Here is a 20513-nt window from a genome sequence, read left to right as displayed (position 1 = left end):
TATACTGAATAATTTCTGTTCGTTTTAAGTTTTAATGTCGCTCCTTACTTTCAGTTAAAAAACTTGTTTTTCATTTAATTTCTGAACGTTTTTGAATTAATGCAGCTTTGAATTTGGCTCACCGTACATGAATAATTAAAACGAAACTTGCATATTAGCTTTACTTTTTTTTGCTAAATGTCTTTCTCGAAATTTTGTTCTGACGTAACTTACGTAATGAACTTCTATTTTCGTATATATTCTATATCCCTATTTGAACTTTTATTTATCGTCATGGAAAGGCAGTGTGGTCTCCGAAATTATCTACGTTATATTCGTATATTTTTATTATATATATTAGGGAGTTCGTCCCCTAGTCAATACCTCGCTCTTTACGCTAAAGTTCAAATTGTGTTCCAATTCTTTAATAATGACCCCTTAATCACAAAGGTCGTTAATTAGGACAAATAGCTCTGATGAAAGTACAAAAAAAAACTTTAGCGTAAAGATCGAGTTAATGACTAGGGGGCAAACCTAATCATATACGTAATAATTCCTGTTCGTTTTAAGTTTTGATATTGCTCCTTACTTTCAGTTGAAAAATAATTTGTTTTTTTATTTAATTTCTGATCGTTTTTAAATAATGCTGGGAGATCCGGCACCCCCTTCATAGCAATGTCCCTTCCCCCGTGAAAACTTCCTCCAAGGAAATATCTACCCATGTAACACCTGACCGCCCCCCCCAACTGCCAGAAAAAATCCTACTGAAAACGTTTGTATACTTCCCAATAACCAATACTATATGTAAATATTGGGCAAAGTTCATAACTAGCAGACCTTCCCCCGGGGACTGTGGGATTAAGTCATCCTCAAAGACATAGTTATTGTATTTTTTTACCATGCTGAATAGAATGGTCATCTCAAAATTTTGATCGGGTGACTTTGGGAAAAAAATGAGCGTCCATTTTTTTGGGTCACTTAAAAAGGGCATTAGAACTTTCAATTTCCGTTCGAATGAGCCCTCCTGCGATATTCTAGGACTATCTAGCAATTACTTGGACTATCTGTCTTGGCTTTTCTCTGCCTACAATCAGCCATGTCTTGATGTAACCTATGCAAACTATTGCAAAATACTTGATAACTTCAATTCAAAATCAACGGACTCGGACAACAGATAGTCCAAGTCCAACCACTGGGTCGATACGATCACCCCTGGGGGAAAAAAACAACAACAACAAAAAATAAACACGCATCCGTGATCTTTCTTCCGGCAAAAAATATAAAATTCCACATTTTTGCAGATAGGAGCTTGAAACTTCTACAGTAGGGTTCTCTGATACGCTGAATCTAATGGTGTGATTTTTCTTAAAGTTCTATGACTCTTACGGGGTGTTTCCTCCTTTTTCGACAATAAGGCAAATTGTCTCAGGCGCATAACTTTTGATGAGTAAAACTAAACTTGATGTTTAGTTGTATAAATGAATTGAAAAACCCCAAGTGAAAATTGTAATAAAAGCTAGAGGATAAGGCATTTTAGAGAAATAACTAAGAACCATCTGAAAACTCTGGAAATTAGGAGTCCAGAAACCAACATAACTCATACTATCGGTTATTCTTGTTTAAAACATATAAATAGAAAATAGTTATGATTACAGGAAATAAAGAAAAACGACAAAATCAATAAAAATAGAAACAAAAGCTGTATTTCAGTCCCAAAGTTGTCAACTACCCCAACTGTCTCACTGTAACAAAGAAGAAAAAATTTGCTCTCTTATATTGGAAAAAGGAAGGTATAAAATTATATTAATATTGTTTTAGACGACAATTGAAAGATTGTAGTAATCTCAATAAGGTTTCATATTGGAACAGGGGAAAATCAATTATTCTTTTAATGTTCAAATAGTAGGGTAAATATATAATAGGGGAGACAATATTCAAAACACGGACTATCATGTTTTAGGATCGACACATGATCGACAAATCGCCTGGACTCGCTGGGGAACGGGGAGACCAATAGTTTTCCAAGTGTTTTGGTAAACGGCAAGGATAAGTGGCGGGAATAGCTATGACTCTCATATTGGACAAATACTTGTGTGTTAGCATTTGGAGGGGCACGCCCACCTAGAGTCTCAGGCAGGTTGACCAAGTTATAGAACTCGACATATGACCGTTAAGTCGCCATGAATCGCATGCAAACAAGCGTCTATTACAAAGCCTAATAGGGCTCGCCTGCGAGTCCAGGGGACTTGTCGACCAAGTGTCAATCCTATAACTTAGTAGTCCACCTGAGACTCTAAGCGGGCAAGCTTATTAGGCTTAGGTCACTTGTTCGCCTGTGGAGTCCAAGCAAATTCAGTCCCCCGTTTTGCATACAAGTCCAGTAGACATGATCCGTCATGAGTCAACCCAAAAATCTCGATCATTCCCTAGTTCTATTACAATCTACTTTAGTTCTGCCCTAGGATGGACGGATGATAGACTACCTATCAACAAGTGAAAATGACATAATTTTTATACAATCCTGAAAAGGGTATATGCCAGGTTTGCCTATCGCTCAGACTATCTGTCTTGACTTTTTCTCCAATTAGCCATGGCTTGGTGGCAGTTCGATTTTAATTCATATGATGGCAGTTTGAATATGGCACGTAGTTTGCGATATGCAAGATATTTGTTTACAATTTAAAAATGGGATAAACCTGCTAGGATTCCACATGCTATAATTGGTGTGAACCTAGATTTATATCTGGGGCAATGGTGCAACAAGAATCTCAATATGGCAACTATTCCTGCAATAGAAAAAGAGTGATCTAGAACCTTGGCAAAACGTCTTCTAAACATCTTAGAGAGCCACATTAGATAAGGAATAGCGGATCAAACCGCAGGATCTTGAACCTAGAGCATGTGAACTTTGAATTTGAATACAAATCTTGGTTTGATAAAAAAAATTTCACATGATAATTTTTTAACTACCAAAGAAGAAGTATTAAGTTTTGTCTTTCATGGATCTCAAAAATAACTATAATTTTAATAGTAAATTTATAAAATGAAGATACCCAGCTTTCAGAAGGATCAGAATGGAATAACAGAAAACAATGCAGGATTGTCAATAAAACAAAAAAGAATACTTTGCGAGGCAGTGGCCCTTTCCTCAATATTTTACTTCAGTTCGCTACATATTTTCAAAGAGTTGTATCGTCATGATGAAGAAATTTCGTTGAAGAATCAGAGCAGTTTATAAGCAGTGCATGTGTACAATCGAGCGCAGTGCAATAATACATACAGTTAGCAGCTGTGGAAAAGGAGCTTAGATTTTCAGTATAAAAAACAGCATAAAATAATCAATTTCAAGCTCAAAGAAGAAATGTGAAATCCAATTTGACATTTCTTATAGTGCAGAGTGTATCTATCTTTCCCTGCCTTTCCTATTTATTTTTACCTATCTCGGTTACAGCATTCCCAACTTTACTATACCGTAAATTTTACCTATTAAATAATACTAAAATTATCTCCCTTTTTTAGATATTTAAATGCTGGCTTAGGATACAGGCTCTGAGCTTTTTTACTTTAGAATTATAAAATTTAACAATATAGGAACAAACCAAGAAAACTTCTCAAGAAAATTTTTTTTCTCGAGCCTCCTTCCATATACAAAAAATGTACATAGTCTTACAGAAACCATTAAAAACAAGTGAACATTGAATTAGGGGAACTGGGATTCAAGTTATCGACCGTTGAAAACAAGTATATTCAGCCATTGTTTAAACCTTGAACCGATTCTATTAGACTCATTTTAAATAATGCATTCCAAGGAGGTTTAAATAGTATAAAAAAGGTTTATAATTTTCCGCAGAAGCTTAAATTTAATAAACTCCGGTATGTTTTTCTATGGAGGGAGGGGTATATTTTCTGATAAATAGCAAATCTACGTACAAATATTCAAATTATTTACTTCATGCCCCCTTCTAGTTTATCAAATAGATATAACAGGACCGCATATATTTGCTGTTAGAAGGGGTATACTATGCAGAAGAACAGAAAAACTGAAAAAAAAATAATCCATTGAGAAAAATACCAGCTGAAACTATCTGGTAAAGAAAAAAGAAAGGAAAAGAAACGTTGCTGGTTTTGATATTAACAAACTTGTCGTGTATTGTAAGGAATGTCCAACATTTTGGTTATTTTGGTTATTTGTTTGGTTATTTGAGTAGTGATAGTTTAATTTAGTGTATTCTACTACTGGCTTAGTTAAATTGGGGCCGAAAACAAGTATCTAACATTCAACAGCCAAGCTTTATTGTTAAATGTTATGTTTTCTTATTTCCGGGGAAACGCAACATAGATCAGTGTCAATCAAGTGTTTTGACTTCTATTCTGTTTGATAAACAAGGATATTTACTAAAGAATTAGTCCTCGTTTTTATACAAGTTTTGTTTTAGCATTACAAGACAGAATATTTCGCAATCAGGAAAAGTGGATTTTAGTCCTTTTAGCATAATCTATATAATCGTTAAAAAAAAACTTTCTTCTTTTGTTCATATTCAAGAATGTCAAATTGAATTTTCAAATTCATTAGGGTTAATAAACTCTCACCATGCTTTTCAGGAAGAGATTTTCTTAATCCACATAAAGGAACTTCACCTCCTTTTTGAATTTCTTTATACAGGTATCTAGCTTCCTTGTTGTCAGGCGTAGGAGTTTGAATTCCACCCTCGTTACGCTTTCGAAAAAAGAGTTGAGAATCACTTTCGTAGCCCGACTCTTTCAAAGCACTGCAAACAAAGTATTGACTATAAAAGTTTGGAAAAGAATTTGCTTTGATTTGAAACATTGAAGAAAGTCATAAACACGTTTAGCTTCTACAACTATTAAATTAACAAACAAAAAATCAGCTGAAAGTAAGGAGCAACAATAAAACTCAAAACGAACAGAAATTAATACATATATGAGGGGGGTTGCCCAGTCCTCAATACCTTGCTCTTTACGCTAACGTTTGACATTTTGTTCCAATTATTTAAGAATGACTCCTGAATTACAAGGACTGTTTAATTGGAATAAAAAGCTTTTTTTAAAGTTCTAAAAAACTTTAGTGCAAAGAGTGGGGTATTGAGTAGGAGATGGCCCCCTCATGTACGCAATAATCTCTGTTCGTTTTAAGTTTTAATGTCGTTCCTTGCTATCAGTTGATAACACTTGGTTCTTTTTAATTTAATTTCTGGTCGTTTTTTTAAATAATACTGGGAAATCCAGCTCCCAGTATTACTGGGAATTTCTTTCCCTCGCGAAAAATTCTCCTATAGAAAGATCCTCCTATGTAATACCCCAAACAGAAAAAATCCTCTCCCCCCCCAGAAAAAAAAAATATCTGTATACTTCCCATACGTAAACAATGGGCAAAGTTTATAGCTTCCAGCCTTCCCCTGGGGGCTTTCGAGGGGTCAAGTCATCCTCAAAGACATAATTGCTAGATCTTTTGTCTTTGCTGAAAAAATGGCTATCCCGCAATTTTGATCAAACGACTTTGAGAAAAAAGGGGCGTGGGAGGGGGTCTAGCTGCCCTTCTAATATTTTTAGTCACTTGAAAAGGGCACTAGAACTTATGATTTCCGATAAAATGAGCCTTCTTCCGATCTTTCAAATCACTGGTTCGATACGATCACCCCTAGGAAAAAGAAAAACAAAAAAAACACGCATCCGTGATCTTGCTTCTGTCAAAAAAAAAAAAATGCAAAATCCGGAATTTTTGTATATTGGAGCTTGAAAGCTCTACAGTAGGGTTCTCTGATATGCTGAATCTGATGATGTGATTGTCATAAAGATGACTTACTATTTTTGGATTGTCTCCACTATTTTTCTAAAATTGGGCATATTTTCTCAGGCTCGTAACTGTAGATAGGTAACATTAAGCTTGATGAATTTTATATATTTTGCATAAGCATCAAAATTTGATTCTTTTGATGTATCCATTGTTATTAAAATTCTGTCTCTTAGAGTTTCGGTTATTCTTGAGCCGCATCACTCCTTACTTACAGTTTGTTACCACGAACTGTTTGATTAGGACAGTTGGAAAGTAAATACGTTAGCAAAATTCATCCGAGTGTAGCTAGGACTGTTATTCGATCGCAAAATAGAATTTTCCATTAGAACTCGCCAGTCACAGATCAAGGAATTCTAAGGACAGGGGGGGGACCAAGGAAGGGTGTAGCAGTATGAGAGATACGCTCCGAAAGCATATGCATTATATAAACAAATCTTTGCTGGACGTATGATAGCAAAATAAATGCCTTTACATAACTAAGATAAATCATAATTACAATGTGTGCACGTACTATATATAATGAAATATTTCTCAGTTAGATAATTTATTTCCTAGTAAAAACCTGTGGAAGTCACAACGATACAATGGTATAGAGACGGTAGCTTAGGACAAAATACCTTTGAGGGAACTAGCATTTAACTTTTCTACTATTCTCTTGTTTAAACCCTAGCTAATCACAGTCCACAGAATAGTGTCTTAGTAAAGAGCAATCAATAAAGTGAATTATTTTTATTACCTAGGGATATCATGTATAATGGATAGTTGTAGAAAGTTGGGTAAGGGCTAATTCAATTGCGAATTATAATTCTAGTGCTTTTTAAAGAATCAAAACTGATCCCTTGTTCTCTCCCCCCAATGCCTAACATATCCCATAAAAACTAAAAATTAAAAATGTTCATTTTACTCAGAAAATTTGGCCCCCAAGGGCCAAATAATAAGTGAAGTCCTGGATGAAGGCCCAACCTTTATAGATATATTTTAATAGAAAGTTAGACATCTTACATCTCGTGGAAATCAGGATCATAAAAGGAACCTACAATTTGTATGATTTAAGGGTCCTAAGTAACGACAATTAGACCCATGGAACCTCCAAATCCCCTTCTCCTAGAATCCACAGACATACGGATGTTGTGCCTATTTTGACTCACGATCATTCGGGGACCCTTTAGTCGATAGTGTTTGCGCTTCGTTCAAAACTCCCTGTTGTGTCTGATTTTCACCGAAGCTGACGTTTTGAGGCTGTTGATTGTAAATCTGAGGCCAGTATTGCACTATAAAAGTTCGAAATCAAGACACATAAGCAAATATCTGGAAAATAGTGTCAAATTATTAACGAAGTCAGTAATCAAGGATTTCTGAGGGTTTTGGTTATATTTTATCAGGAGTTTAGGTAAATTTTAGCATTTAAAATTTTACCGAAGTCATATTTCGGCCAAAATTTAACAGATATCAATATATTTTTCCAACTGAGGGCCGATGCGGAGGTTTTAACTCCAAAAGAGCGAAATTCAAGGATGAAATTAAAAAAGAATCCTAGATTTAGAAAATGTACTAAATATTCTTTAAATCTTAAATAGTAAATACGGTTATAATTTGAGTTTTATTGAAAGAAACGTTACAGAATTTCACGAAAATAAAAACGATATCGTTTACTTTTTTATTAGAACAGAGCAAAAGAGTAGTCAAACTTAAAGAAACTAAACGTAAACATTAAAAATATGACGTTTTTGATAATCAATAAATTTGGAACCGTGACACACCTCATAATAATTTAACCAATTTATGTATCTCAATGAGATAGATAAATAAACAAACCGATTTTCACAAAATATGAATGCAAACATAAGCTTTCATACTCATCGACGATTAGTTCATCTTATCCAAAGAATCTGGACCCAACTAGAAGCACAAGTTAAATTAAAATATTACTTACTAAGCAGTGAATGAATTTGAGGGGGGCTGGTATCTGCCACCTCTGTGAGCCGACGAAGACACCTGAAATCACAGTAAGGATCTTAAATAGTCGGCAAATATTAAGAGACATTTCAAAAACATTTTGGAATACAAACTTCTCTGTATGAGCAAATATAAGCAACTATAAAAAGAAATCTTTTCCCTCTGTTTTTGGAAAAATATACAAAAAAAAGCTTCAATAAGAAACGAAGAATCTCTTACTGTTGTTTAGGTACATAAATGGTTCTAATATTGATTTTAAATTAACTTATATCTGTGGTTAAGCAAACAAAGCTAAAACGTGGAGGTTGGAACTTCATGGTCTTTAGAAATTCATCTTGACAAAAACCTATCTTATAAGCAGCGTAATAATTTCATTTAAATGAAAATTTGTAGAATGTTTGCAATTGAAAACAAGCTGATACAAGTTTTCTTTTTAATCTGATACTCCTGTTCTACTGCTTCATGTCTCCTATTGCCCATTTATAGAGATGTTAACTTTTACTTCTTTGATTTGATTTCCAAAATTTTTTGATAAAGCGAAACACATTAACATGGAAACGAGTAAATCGGTAACCAAACCCTTACTTAATCTTGATTTAATTTATACCTTTTCTTTCACATTTTGTAACTTTTTTTTTAGTTCCATGTTGAACTTCCAAAGCTCCTTAAATGCGCTTTTTTTTGCTTCTGTTCAATCCTTTTATTATCTTCGAAATACGTACAACATTCAAATCCTTTTTACTCCGTCTCTAAGATTCGATATCTATTCTTTGATTGCGTGTCGGAGCATACTTCTTGGCTCGGCTCACAGTTTTCAGTCTTTTACCGCTAGAGACAAATTTTTTGGGTTCTGATTGAATAGTATTTTGTTTTTATCTTTTCGTTTATTTTCTTTCGTTCTTCTTCCTTATCCTATTGAATTTATAGATTTTTCTTGCTCCTCTGTAATATTTGCTATTTTGCCCGACCTTGCAGGGAACGATGCTCTAGACTCTTTGTTTCACATTTTCTGTTGAATTAAACCGATAAAAAACAACAAGCAATAAAGTATGAAAGAAAGATTACTCTATGCAGCAAAGAATCTGCGCTTAATTGAATCACAATCGGCAATTCAGTCTTGGAAAATAAAGTCTATCAAAATTTCATGACATATATATAACAAATTACCATACAGATAGGAGCTTTTATGATTGCTTGAATTTTAAATTTTATGGAAATTATTCTTGATGAAAGTTGGAAAGTCTTACTTTTATGGTCTTAAACATGATTAAAACGGCACACAATCTTAGACTTCTTATCCTAGCTTACAGGGGCAATTAGATTTTCGTTCTAGGTATGCGTAATTATACTTTACAAATTCGCATGGAACCAAATCTGCACATATATTTTTTCAGACTTACAAATGAAGAGTTTTACACTGCTTTAAAATGGTCAATTTAAATGGTTATAACTATTACTGCTCTTAAATATTTAGTAAAAAGCTTTTAAATTTGAATGGGTTGTAATTCGACCAAAGAAAACTAACTATAGCTCCTTTCGTTTCATTAATTATAGGTTTTTGTTGTATCTAACATGGTAACATAATCCCATGCGAGGCTTTATCTGGTCACACATTCCAAGACGGTGATAGCTTCTCCTCTTAAATTCGTAAGTACCTGCTCACCACAGATCCTAATTTGGGGTTACTAAAGGGCCATAGCTACCCAAAATAACTTCTTTCGATGAGGTAAGTAATTGACTTCCCAGAGTGGCTGCATCCTGTGTATGCGTGCAACCACTTCATACTAAGGCTAAAATTGCTTTGTCGGCATTTTGGACAACACTATAAACGAGTTTCAAACAAATGTTGGCACTATCATGGTAAAAGTTGAACAGGAACCTTCAATATATAGATATATTTGCCGAACTTAATAGAGCTAAAATGCAATGGGCAGTATCAAGCTTCTCATCATAATTTCTAGAAAATTTTCGCTGTGAATTCTGGAAACACAAAATTAATTATTTCATTTTTCATTCGATACGAAAAGATTACCTTTCAGGGATTTTATTCCCGGGAGGACAAACCCGCCAACCTTCATTCGTCTTAAAAGTATCCACACAATTTTTCACCTAGTTTACATAGTTTCTGTAGTCAAGGCTAGTCACTAAAGGATTTTTCTAGAATTGTTGAATTGAAAAGTAGGCAAATTTTTTGATTGCTGGAGGGGAGTATTGTATCAGTAGAGTAAATGCTATAAGCTATATTACTGATTTGTCTGTAAATCTTTTTCCAATTCCTTTCTTTGGCTTTCCATTTGATTTTGATTAAATATTAGAGAAAGTAACGCCCAAAAAGTGATGATTTACCTGAGCTGAGCTACCCTAAAAAATTCCTAGGGCATCTGAACCATAAAAAAACTCATTTGTGCCCTACAAAACCCATAAATATTCAAAGCTTATACTTCACATAAGTGCAAAATCGCCTTAGTTACAAGAGGGAGGGTTGATTTTTATATTTGCTTTTAAGGAGTGCAATGGCATTTATGTGCTTACAATAGTTTATTTTTTTCGAAATAATAGGGTAAGAAGGGGGGGGGGTCAAGCTCCCAACTCCCAACCACCTCTTCTAATTACACTATTTGAAAACCCCCCATTCCAGCCCCATCCAAAGAAAACTTGGGCCATGAATTTTAATACCTGAAACCTTTGTTGTTCTAATTCTTTTTCAGAGACCGATGATTTCCCTGGAACGTAGTCTTCGATTCTTCCAGGCTGGTTCTTGTATATAGGACTAGTATTTCTCTGAATATCTACTTCTCTGCTCGCCCCACGTGAACGTCGCCTGTCAAGTGTTCCGTACCGGGATGATCCTGCGTCTGAGTCGTAGTCAACGTTCTGTAGCTCTGGCTCGGAAACGTATCCGTTTGATGCTCCTCGGCCACCACTTGGACGATAGGGATATCTATTTCCTAAGAGACAAAAAGTTTAGCTGCTTTATATATAGTTTTTAAAATAATTTGTTTGCACTGAAACATTAATACATTTTAATAGACCCTTACACAGTACTTGTAATATTGAAAGTAAAAAGGAATTATTTTGTGTCAAATAAAATAAATGAATATAAGTTTAAGTTAAATTTAATGCTACGTAGCACCCAAACATTGTGATATTTTTCGATACTGCTGCCAATATTGTGTAGACATTTGTCCCAATGAGGCCTGAGCTATCTGCCTTCGTTATCTGAACCGCTTGTGATTCCAACCAAGCATGCAGTAAAACTTTATTTTAGCCTTTTTTTTAGGGAAAAAGGTTTAATTAAAAGAAATGAAGATATTAACAACAGACCCGAATTTATGAACTTGTATGGATAAACATCACCCTTTACAATACCCTACTTACATAATCACTACCAGCCATCCTTAACACTCGTTCCACCCCAACGAATAATATAAAATAAATAAAAATAAAATAACTAAATATGTAATAGATATTCACAACCTAGCTGGATGTCGAAGACACCAGACTTTCTTCCTTTTATCAAACATTAGTCATCAAACAGGTCGTGGTAAAGAACTGTAAGTAAGGAGCGACCCGGCTCAATAGTAACCAAAACTCTAAAAAACGGAATTTTGATACCAATAGATACATTTAAAAAAATCAGATTTTTATGCTGATGTCAAATATATAAAATTCATCAAGTTTAGTTTTAAGCATCAAAAGTTATGCGCCTGAGAAAATTTGCCTTTTTTCGAAAAAAAAGAACCCCCCCCCCTAAAAGTCATAGAACTTTAATGAAAATCACACCATCAGTTTCAACGTATCAGAGAACCTTGCTACAGAAGTTTCAAGCTCCTATCTGCAAAAATGTGGAATTTTGTATTTTTTGCCAGAAGAAAGATCACGAATGCATGTTTATTTGTTGTTGTTTTTTTTTTTTTTTTTTTTACGGGGCTGATCTTATCGACCCAGTGGTCCAAGAATATCGCAGGAGGGCTCATTCAAACGAAAATTAAAAGGTCGAGTGCCCTTTTTAAGTGGTCAAAATAATTGGAGGGCAACTAGGCCCCCGCCCACGCTCATTTTTATCCCAAAGTCACCCGATCAAAATTTTGAGATAGCCATTTTGTTCAGCATGATCGAAAAATTCAACACCTATGTCTTAATCCCCCATAGTCCCCAGGGGAAAGTCTGCAAGTTATTACCTTTGCCCAATGTTTACATATAGTATTGGTTATTGGGAAGTATACAGAAGTTTTCAGGGGGTATTTTTTCTGGTAGTGGGGGTGGGGTCGGGTGTTACGTGGGAAGACATTTCCATGGAGGAAGTTTTCATGAGGGAAGGGACATTGCTATGAAGGGGGCGCCAAATTTCCCAGAATTATTTAAAAAACGATAAGAAATTAAATTTAAAAAAAAACAATTTTTTCAACTGAAAGTAAGGAGCAACATCAAAACTTAAAACGAACAGAAATTATTACGTATATGATTTGGTTCGCTCCCTAGTAATTACCTCGCTCTTTACGCTAAAGTTTTTTATTTACTTTCATCAGAGCTATTTATTCTAATTAACGGCCTTTGTGATTAAGGGGTCATTCTTAAAGAATTGGAAGAAAATTTTAACTTTAGCGTAAAGAGCGAGGTATTGACTAGGGGGCGAACTCCCTAATATACGTAATAAAAATATACGAATATAGAAGTTCGTTACGTAAGATACGTCAGAACAAAATTTCGAGAAATCCTTTTAGTAAAAAAAAAGTAAAATTAATATGCGAATTTCATGTACGGTGAGCGAAAATCAAAGCTGCATTAATCCCAAAACGTTCAGAAAATCAATTAAACGTTCAAAAACAAGTTTTTTTTAACTGAGAGTAAGGAGCGACATTAAAACTTAAAACGAACAGAAATTTTTCCGTATATGAAACGGGCTGTCCCCTCCTCAACGCCTCGCTCTTTACGCTAAAGTTTTTTTTTTAAATAAAGTTTTGATACAGAGTCAAACTTTAGCGTAAAGAGCGAGGCGTTGAGGAGGGGACATTCCTTTTCATATATGGAATAAATTCTGTTCGTTTTAAGTTTTACTGTTGCTTTTTACTTTCAGTTAAAAAAACTTTTTTTATTTAATCAAGGAAAGGCTCCATATAGAACAAAAAAGGATATCGCTAGATATGGATTTGGGGTAAGAGTTTTATAAACTGCGCCTTTGAGTAGAAAATAAAGGGGAAGATGTGTTAGCTACATTTTTTTTAAAATAAGTTTAAACTGTAAACAATATGTAGCATTTTCTGGAGGATATTATATTGGAATGTATTCTTGTAAAGCATTAGGAGGCTTAATCCTAGCGAGTTGATGACAAATGAAAAGAGAGATTTTGTAATGGGAGCTTGTTAGCAAGAGAGCTTGGCTTAGAATGAGAGTACAAATAAACTGTTGTTTTTTTCTGTTTCTCAGTTTCATTGTTCTTCTATCCTGGACAGCAAGACATCGAGTCTCGCTACCTAAAGATAAATGATGATCTTCCATAGAATATTTTATTTTCCTTGTGCTATTATTTCATTAGTTAGTTTGTTCTTCATTATCTTTAATTTAGGTTTCAGTAAACCATATTATGAAGAGTCAAGCAAACATTGTTATTTCTATTTTTATAAATAGAATATTTTTTTATTGTCTATTGTCATATATTTCTAAATTAAACTATCTTTCATAAAATATTTTATAATGAAACAATAATTCATAACAGCAAGTTTTTAACAGTACAACTCTTCTTCCTTGCTAACCATTTTGTTGCGTTAATTTTATCTTTAGTTGCAGATACAGGTTATTTTTGTTCTTATTTTTATATTTTCTAAATAATCGACAGAGTTCGATATCTGCAAATTACTTAGTTATTTCTCCAGGCTCTGTCTAAATCAGCTATCGTACACAGCCATGATAATTTAGGAATGCTAGCAAGGAACTAACATACAAAGAATCCAGTGCGGTAGTCCCTTTTTTGGCCTGAGCCAATGAGCAAAGAGAGTCCTTCACGAATCAAAGAGAATCTTTCAAAGAGTCCATGTGCCCCATTCATAAATTTCATATTTTTTCTTCATCACCCACAGTTGAACAAACAAAACGGACCTAATGCGTAAAAAAAAAAACAAGAGTAAATATGATTCTGCAAGAAAACCGTGGATTACCAGTAGTCTTCTTAGATCTATGAAAAGGCGCCATGAATTATATAAAAAGAGTATAATTGAGGCAAGCGTACTAAACCAGCAAATTTATCGTAAGTATAATGTTGCTTTAAATAAATTATTGAGGAAGGCTAGAATTGAGTATTTAGCTAAAGAATTTAAAAAGAGTGAGGGTAACCCGGCAAAGACGTGGAGTCTCCTCAGGCCTCTTATTGGCAAGAGAAGAGTTACGTTGCCAAATCTTCAGTCAGATCAAACTCCAGTTCAACTTTCCAATCAGATGTGTGATTATTTTTCTAGTGTAGGTAATAATGTTGCCGGATCTATATATTATGATAGGAGTGATGGTACTTTTGATCAATATCTTCCTCCCAGTTGTGATACTTCTATTTTAATGACTAAGGTAACGGAAAGTGAAATAACAGATGTAATAATGGCTATGAAAAATAAAGCTTCAGGTGTTGATCTAATATCTATAAGAGTGCTAAAGTTTGTTCTTCAATGTGTTATTAAACAACTGGTTTCACTAATAAATGGTTGTTTTAAAAGTGGTGTGTTTCCAAAGTGTTTGAAACGAGCGAAGATTGTTCCAATATTTAAGGGGGTGATAAAAATGATATAAGTAATTACCGTCCCATTTCGCTGCTACCAGTTATTGCTAGAATTTTCGAGAAGCTAGTATATATAAGGCTAGAAAAGTATCTTGAAAAGAATTTGTTTTTTTATCAAAATCAATTTGGTTTCAGAAAAGGTTATTCTAGTGAGCATGCAATGTTGTTTTTGACTACATATGTTAATGATGCATTGGACAATAACCTTAAAGTTGCATCAATTTTTCTGGATATTGCGAAAGCGTTCGACACTGTATCTTATGATATTTTGTTAATGAAGTTAGAAAATTGTGGTATTAGGGGAAATGCTTTGAAGTTGTTAGAATCATTCTTAAATTCAAGGTCAATGTTTGTGGAGGTTAATGATGCACGTTCTGACAGTAGATTTATAAATTGTGGAGTTCCCCAGGGATCACCCCTAGGCCCACTTTTGTTTTCTATTTATATAAATGATTTGTCAAGTGCAGTTGATGGGTTGTATACTATTATTAAACCTCCTCTAGAGGCACTTAAACCTAGTAAAGCCCTAGTTATGTTTGCTGACGACACGAAATTAACCGTATGTGGTAGGACTGAGAATGAATTGATGTCGCAATTACGAGAAGGTTTTAAGAATATAGAAAGGTGGATGAGAAGTAATAGGTTAAAACTTAATTGTAATAAGTCTAGTTTATTGATATATAGCAGATCTCCAAGTTATTACCCATGGGTGAATAATTTAAGTAATGGTACATCAATGATTCCACGAAAGAGGAGTGTTAGATATTTGGGGATTATTATTGATGAAACTTTAAGTTTTGTAGATCATATTGATTGTGTGTCTGTGAAACTTGCACGTAATGTTGGAATTATGCGTAAACTGAAAAATTTTCTCCCAACTAGTATATTAAGATTATTGTATTTTTCAATTGTACATCCATATCTATTATATTGTTCTTCAGTATGGTCGTCTACTTTTGGAACGCATCTTCTGCCCCTGCGTGTACTACAAAATTCGGCAATAAGGCTTTTGATTGGTAAGGATAATAGAGGATCATCTGTTCGTAATGAGTTTATGACGCTGAAGATTCTACCGGTATCGGGTCTTTTTAAATTTTATAAAACACAGTTCATGTTTAAGTATCTTTATGTTAGTGTTCCTGTTTGTTTTAAGGGAATGTTTGTGAGTGGGGGTGATGTTCATGAGCATGGAACTAGAAATTTGGAAGAATTTCGAAGACCGATTCCGCAAGCGACAAGATCATTTTTTTCTATCCGTCATGCCGGTCCGAGTGCTTGGAATAGTTTACCAGTGGAACTTAAATGTGTGGATGACCTGCTGCTGTTCCGTAGTTTATTGAGATCGTATTGTTTAGTAATTTATTATTTTTAATGAATTGGCTAAAAAGGGGGGGGGGTTACGTGTTTAGTGTCAAGGGTATAGGTATATTATGTTAGTATTAGTTTTTTAGTTGGAGGGCAGAACTTGTATTTGTATTAATATTAATTGAAAAGAGTTATTATTTTTGATGTTATTTTGTTATTATGATTTTTTATGCGTCTAGAAGGGATTACCCCCGCACAAGCTTGCTTCTGGGGGTATTTTGTTTGTTTGTTTTTTATGTATATAGTAAAATAAATCCCAGTTATAAATTGAAAAATTGAATTGATAATGATGTCAAACAATATGTAATGAGAGACACGTGTCGTCTTTCAGTGATAAAGATATACAGATGCTTGTTTACCACTATGTCTAGTAGCTAAGTAACTGTCACTACTTTTTTCATAAATTGTGCAATAGTGATACATTATTTAGCAGAAAGAGTGCTGATTGTTTTATTTTCTTGTTTCGTTTATATAAGACATCGACTAGTCATCCCACTCGGTATACAGACTTCTGCTTTAACATTAAGATATCAATTTCTGTGAGGTTTTAGAAAAGGTAGAGGATGTGTTGACCAAATTTTCACTCTTAGGTTAATAATTGAGAAGTGCCTAAGTTTTCAAACACCTTTGGTCCTCAGTTTTATAGATTATGAGCAAGCGTTCGATTCGGTTGATAGAGGAGCTTTAGTAAAGGTTTTATCCTTGTATGGTATACCAGACAAATACATTAAAGTGATCAGTGCTATGTACGAGAATAACACTGCTGCGGTTAAGGTAGGAAATGAGGTTAGCAGCTGGTTTTGTATTAAATCAGGAGTTAAGCAGGGTTGTGTTCTATCCCCCTTTATATGGATTATTTTGATGGACTTTGTTTTAAGGAACACAGGAAAGGCAATGAGAGACCACGGAGTCAAATGGGTAGGAAAATGTCTCCTGGACTTGGATTATACTGATGATTTAAGTATCCTAGAAGAAAGTGTGAACAAAATGAATGAAATTTTAGAGGTTTTGCGAGTTCAGGGTGCTAGTATTGGTTTGAAAATTAATGTTAGGAAGACTAAGTCACTAAGGCTAGGAATAAGTGAAGATGAAAAGGTGACGTTGGGTAATGAAAAGATTGATCAGGTGGGAAGCTTCACTTACCTTGGTAGTATTATTAGTAAAGATGGTGGGAGCAGTGAAGATGTTAAAAATAGAATAGCCAAGGCTCAGGGTGTTTTTTCACAGTTAAAAAAAGACTGGAAGAATAGTAAGATAAGTCTGCAAACCAAGATTAGAATCTTAGAAGCTACAGTGATGACAGTGGTCAAATATGGCTCTGAAGCATGGACGCTCCGAAAAGCGGATGAAGATTTGCTAGATGTTTTCCAGAGAAATTGCTTAAGGATTGTTCTGGGTACCCGGCTGACTGACCGTATTTCAAACAATAGGCTATACGAAAAATGTGGTTCAATACCGCTTTCTAAGTTTATAATGAAAGAAAGGTTGAGGTGGTTAGGGCATTTTGTGCGGATGAAGGATGACAGATTGCCGAAGATTGTTCTTTTCGGCCAACCATCTATGGCTAAATGTAAAGCAGGGCGTCCCCGTCTGGGGTGGGAGGACGTCATAAAGGAAGATTTAAAGGACATTGGAACTTCATGGGCGGGTGTAAAAAGGGAGGCTTTGGATCGATTGGGGTGGAGGAGCGTGCGTATCTGTCTTGGCCTCAGGCGGCTTGGTGCTGCGATGAGTTGTTAGTAGTAGTAGTAGTAGTAAGCAAAGTTCCCAGCAAATTGGGGTCAGCAGCTATCCTATCATCTACCAAAATCTCAAAACCAACCAATTAGATCAAGTCATTCTGAGCAGTATTCAACCAGCTTTTGTTTGACCACTTGGTGTCCTCTGTCATTCTAACAGAAGGTTTAAAAAAATATTTAATGAAACCATCAGAAGGCTTTCTATGTATATGATAAACGAATATTTTATACCTTAACTACACCGGAAGTTAACTAAATACTGTAGCAGCGGTGGTGCGTCTCGCTAATTGGGTTTTTGTCTGCATAATAGATTTGAAGAATCCTTCTTATGCAAGGGTATTGAAAAACTTCGGTAGAATGAAGACGAGAGGCTTTGGTAAATGAAACTCTTAGGGACAGATCTGTATCGTATATTGTGGCACAGGAAGGTAAGAAAGGTTAGGCTAGCATTGGGATCAGGCTCTCAATAATGGTAGCCCAACTGAGGGAAAGCCAACCCATAAGCCAAACGTGAATTAACTTTTGAAGGGTTTTCTTATTTCTAACTAAAAACATTTTAAAAATCTTAATAAGAGAACGATTATGAGTTAAAATTTAATAACCAGTTCTGAAGAACTAATTCTGGCTGTACATACGTTCCTGCAAGCTTTGTTTCCTTGGGAAGACAGGAAAACAATTCCTTGAGAAGCTGCTCAGCCTTATTAGTGCCAAAAGAGCTTATATGAGGGTTTGTGGGAATATTTGGAAAGTACTTTACTTTTAAATACAAAATTGCATTAAGTAATAAAAAGGACATAGTTTATCCTGAAAGATTTCTACCATAATCCAAAAAAAAGAAAATAAGCCATTCGGAGGCCAATTTGACCATATGAATTTAAGAGAGAGTGGAAAAAAAATTAAAAGGGAGATTCAATACCAATTATCACTTTCAAGAAGCACTGAAAACCTATCAAGAATTTTGTGTATTTTGCTCATGTTTTAGCACATGAAGAATTCTCTTTAGAGCATTTTAGTATAGCCTTGCTCAAATTGGCTTCTAAAAATTGTCATGAGTTAGGTGGCAAAAAATATTTTCGTAATTTTTAGACATTAATCCATATGAAGAGTCAGTTTCTGGATAAGCCCCCAGCTAGATAGCAACTTGTAGTTTATAGCTATGGTATGCAAAGCATGCAGTACCATCTATATATTGCTCACAAGAAAACTGTCAACGTTGCTTGGCAGAATTATTGGGCAGCTTTATTGTCGAATTCTTAAGGAAAATATAGAAAACATGAGAAGAAAGCAGCAGAAGCAATTGCTATAAAGAGCAAAGTTGAAACGAACAAAATTATTTTAACATTGTCATCATAGAAGAATTAGGCTGTGTTAGTCAAAAAAGCATTACATTGCATCGTCGGCTCAAAATCACCTCTGTTAAACTCAGCAGGTTCTGCTAATTAGCAAAATCCATTTTCTAAATAGATCTTAGTTGGTTCAGAAGATGATTGCATGCTTCTGTTGTTTTGTTGAGCCTTTTCCTTTTGCTGTATAAATTGCGTTGTTCTGTTGTGTGGACTGAACACAAAGCAAAAAAAAACTTTGACTAGACAAAGAATCCTCATTTCTAACAGTTAAAAAGAAAAACGAAATTTATTTTCATTTTTCTTCTGTCGTGCTGAATTTATGCCCAGCAGCATGACAGCTTTTGAATAATAACAGCCAAATTGAGCCCTATTCCACTTGCATTATCAGTCATGCAATCCAAAAACAATCGAAATAAGCTGAATCAAGAAATGAAAAATTATATCCGTGCTTTGGACAACGGAAAGGAGATATATATATATACAAATTGAAGCTTCAAGCAATTAAAAAGATAGAAATTCGCATCAGGAATGTAAAGTAACAATTTCTTAGTTTATCTTTTTCCAATTTATTTTCTTAGTTATATATTATTTGCACAAGTGAATAAGGAAGATAATTTTCTGAAGTGTTAGGCTTTAGCCTTTGCAAAATGTTTCTTAGGGTAGATGAAAATTTTGTAGCTTATAGTTTGGACTTTTACCAGAGAAGACATTTTTCTAAACTCAGTCCAAACTAAGAGACAGAATATAAAAAAAAGAACAAAACAAGGTTGTGGCTCCAAAATATACTATTTTTTGCAACATGAAAAACTGAACAAGTAAAAAAATGCTATTTGCGTTTGAGACAGATTAGACAACAGAAGGTATCATATAACCCTTAGAAAGAGCGATGGGGGAGGGGTTATAAGATTTTTCTCAATGGGATGAGAGGCGAAAACACAAATCAATACGTTTTAAGGCCACTATTTCCAATTTTTTCGGACTGGCATTCGGACAAACCTCGGAAGGGCTTCTTCCCCTCTAATTCAGATATGCGTAAGAAGTTAAAAACTGAAACTGAAAAAGAACAGAAAAAGAACATATACACATCAGGACTTCACAAAATATGCCGGATTCTCAGCACAGTAAAATATTTGATTTTTATTCAAGTACTATAATTCTAAATGAATCCTTCAAGCACGCCCTGTTTTCAGGAATTAGCACTAAACTGTTGCGTTTATTATCATAGTTTTGGATGGGGAATATGAAATTTTAGATGAAATTTAGATGTTTTAGTCCCAAAAGATGGGCTTAAGTTTATTTTTGAGATTGGGGGGTCCCTTTGAACAATGGAGTGGTGGCCGCTCATTATTCGTCCTGCCCTGTTCAAGCTTTTTGCTACGATTGCTTTTTAAGAGATCATCAAAGATGTCATTTTTAATAGTCTCATCCCAGCCTAATCGATGGTCTTGTGCCTTTCTTTTGTCCCTTTATCAGCTTTTTAGTTAAATTGTTCGAATACGGTCTTTTTCAATACAGCGGATATGTGCAACCCTCCGAAGCCACTTTTCAGA

The 20513-nt window shown here is 34.6% G+C and overlaps 1 protein-coding gene across 1 annotated transcript in view; it reads right to left on the bottom strand.

Moving 5' to 3' along the window:
• Positions 1–20513, bottom strand: part of LOC148945230 (uncharacterized) — a 440269-nt gene that overhangs the window by 103309 nt on the left and 316447 nt on the right. The window contains exons 12-14 of the mRNA XM_089098750.1: positions 10427–10698; positions 7728–7789; positions 4570–4748 (exon numbers count right to left, since the gene is read on the bottom strand). Of these exons, the coding sequence (XP_088954876.1) occupies positions 4570–4748; positions 7728–7789; positions 10427–10698 (513 nt within the window). The remainder of the gene's footprint in view (positions 1–4569; positions 4749–7727; positions 7790–10426; positions 10699–20513) is intronic.

Source organism: Artemia sp. Qi Xiang Cuo, chromosome 13, assembly GCF_049724085.1.
Source record: "Artemia sp. Qi Xiang Cuo chromosome 13, ASM4972408v1, whole genome shotgun sequence".
Classification (NCBI taxonomy): domain Eukaryota; kingdom Metazoa; phylum Arthropoda; class Branchiopoda; order Anostraca; family Artemiidae; genus Artemia; species Artemia sp. Qi Xiang Cuo.
The sequence above is the reverse complement of the archived record's forward strand: the minus strand, read 5'-3'. Positions and strand labels throughout refer to the sequence as shown.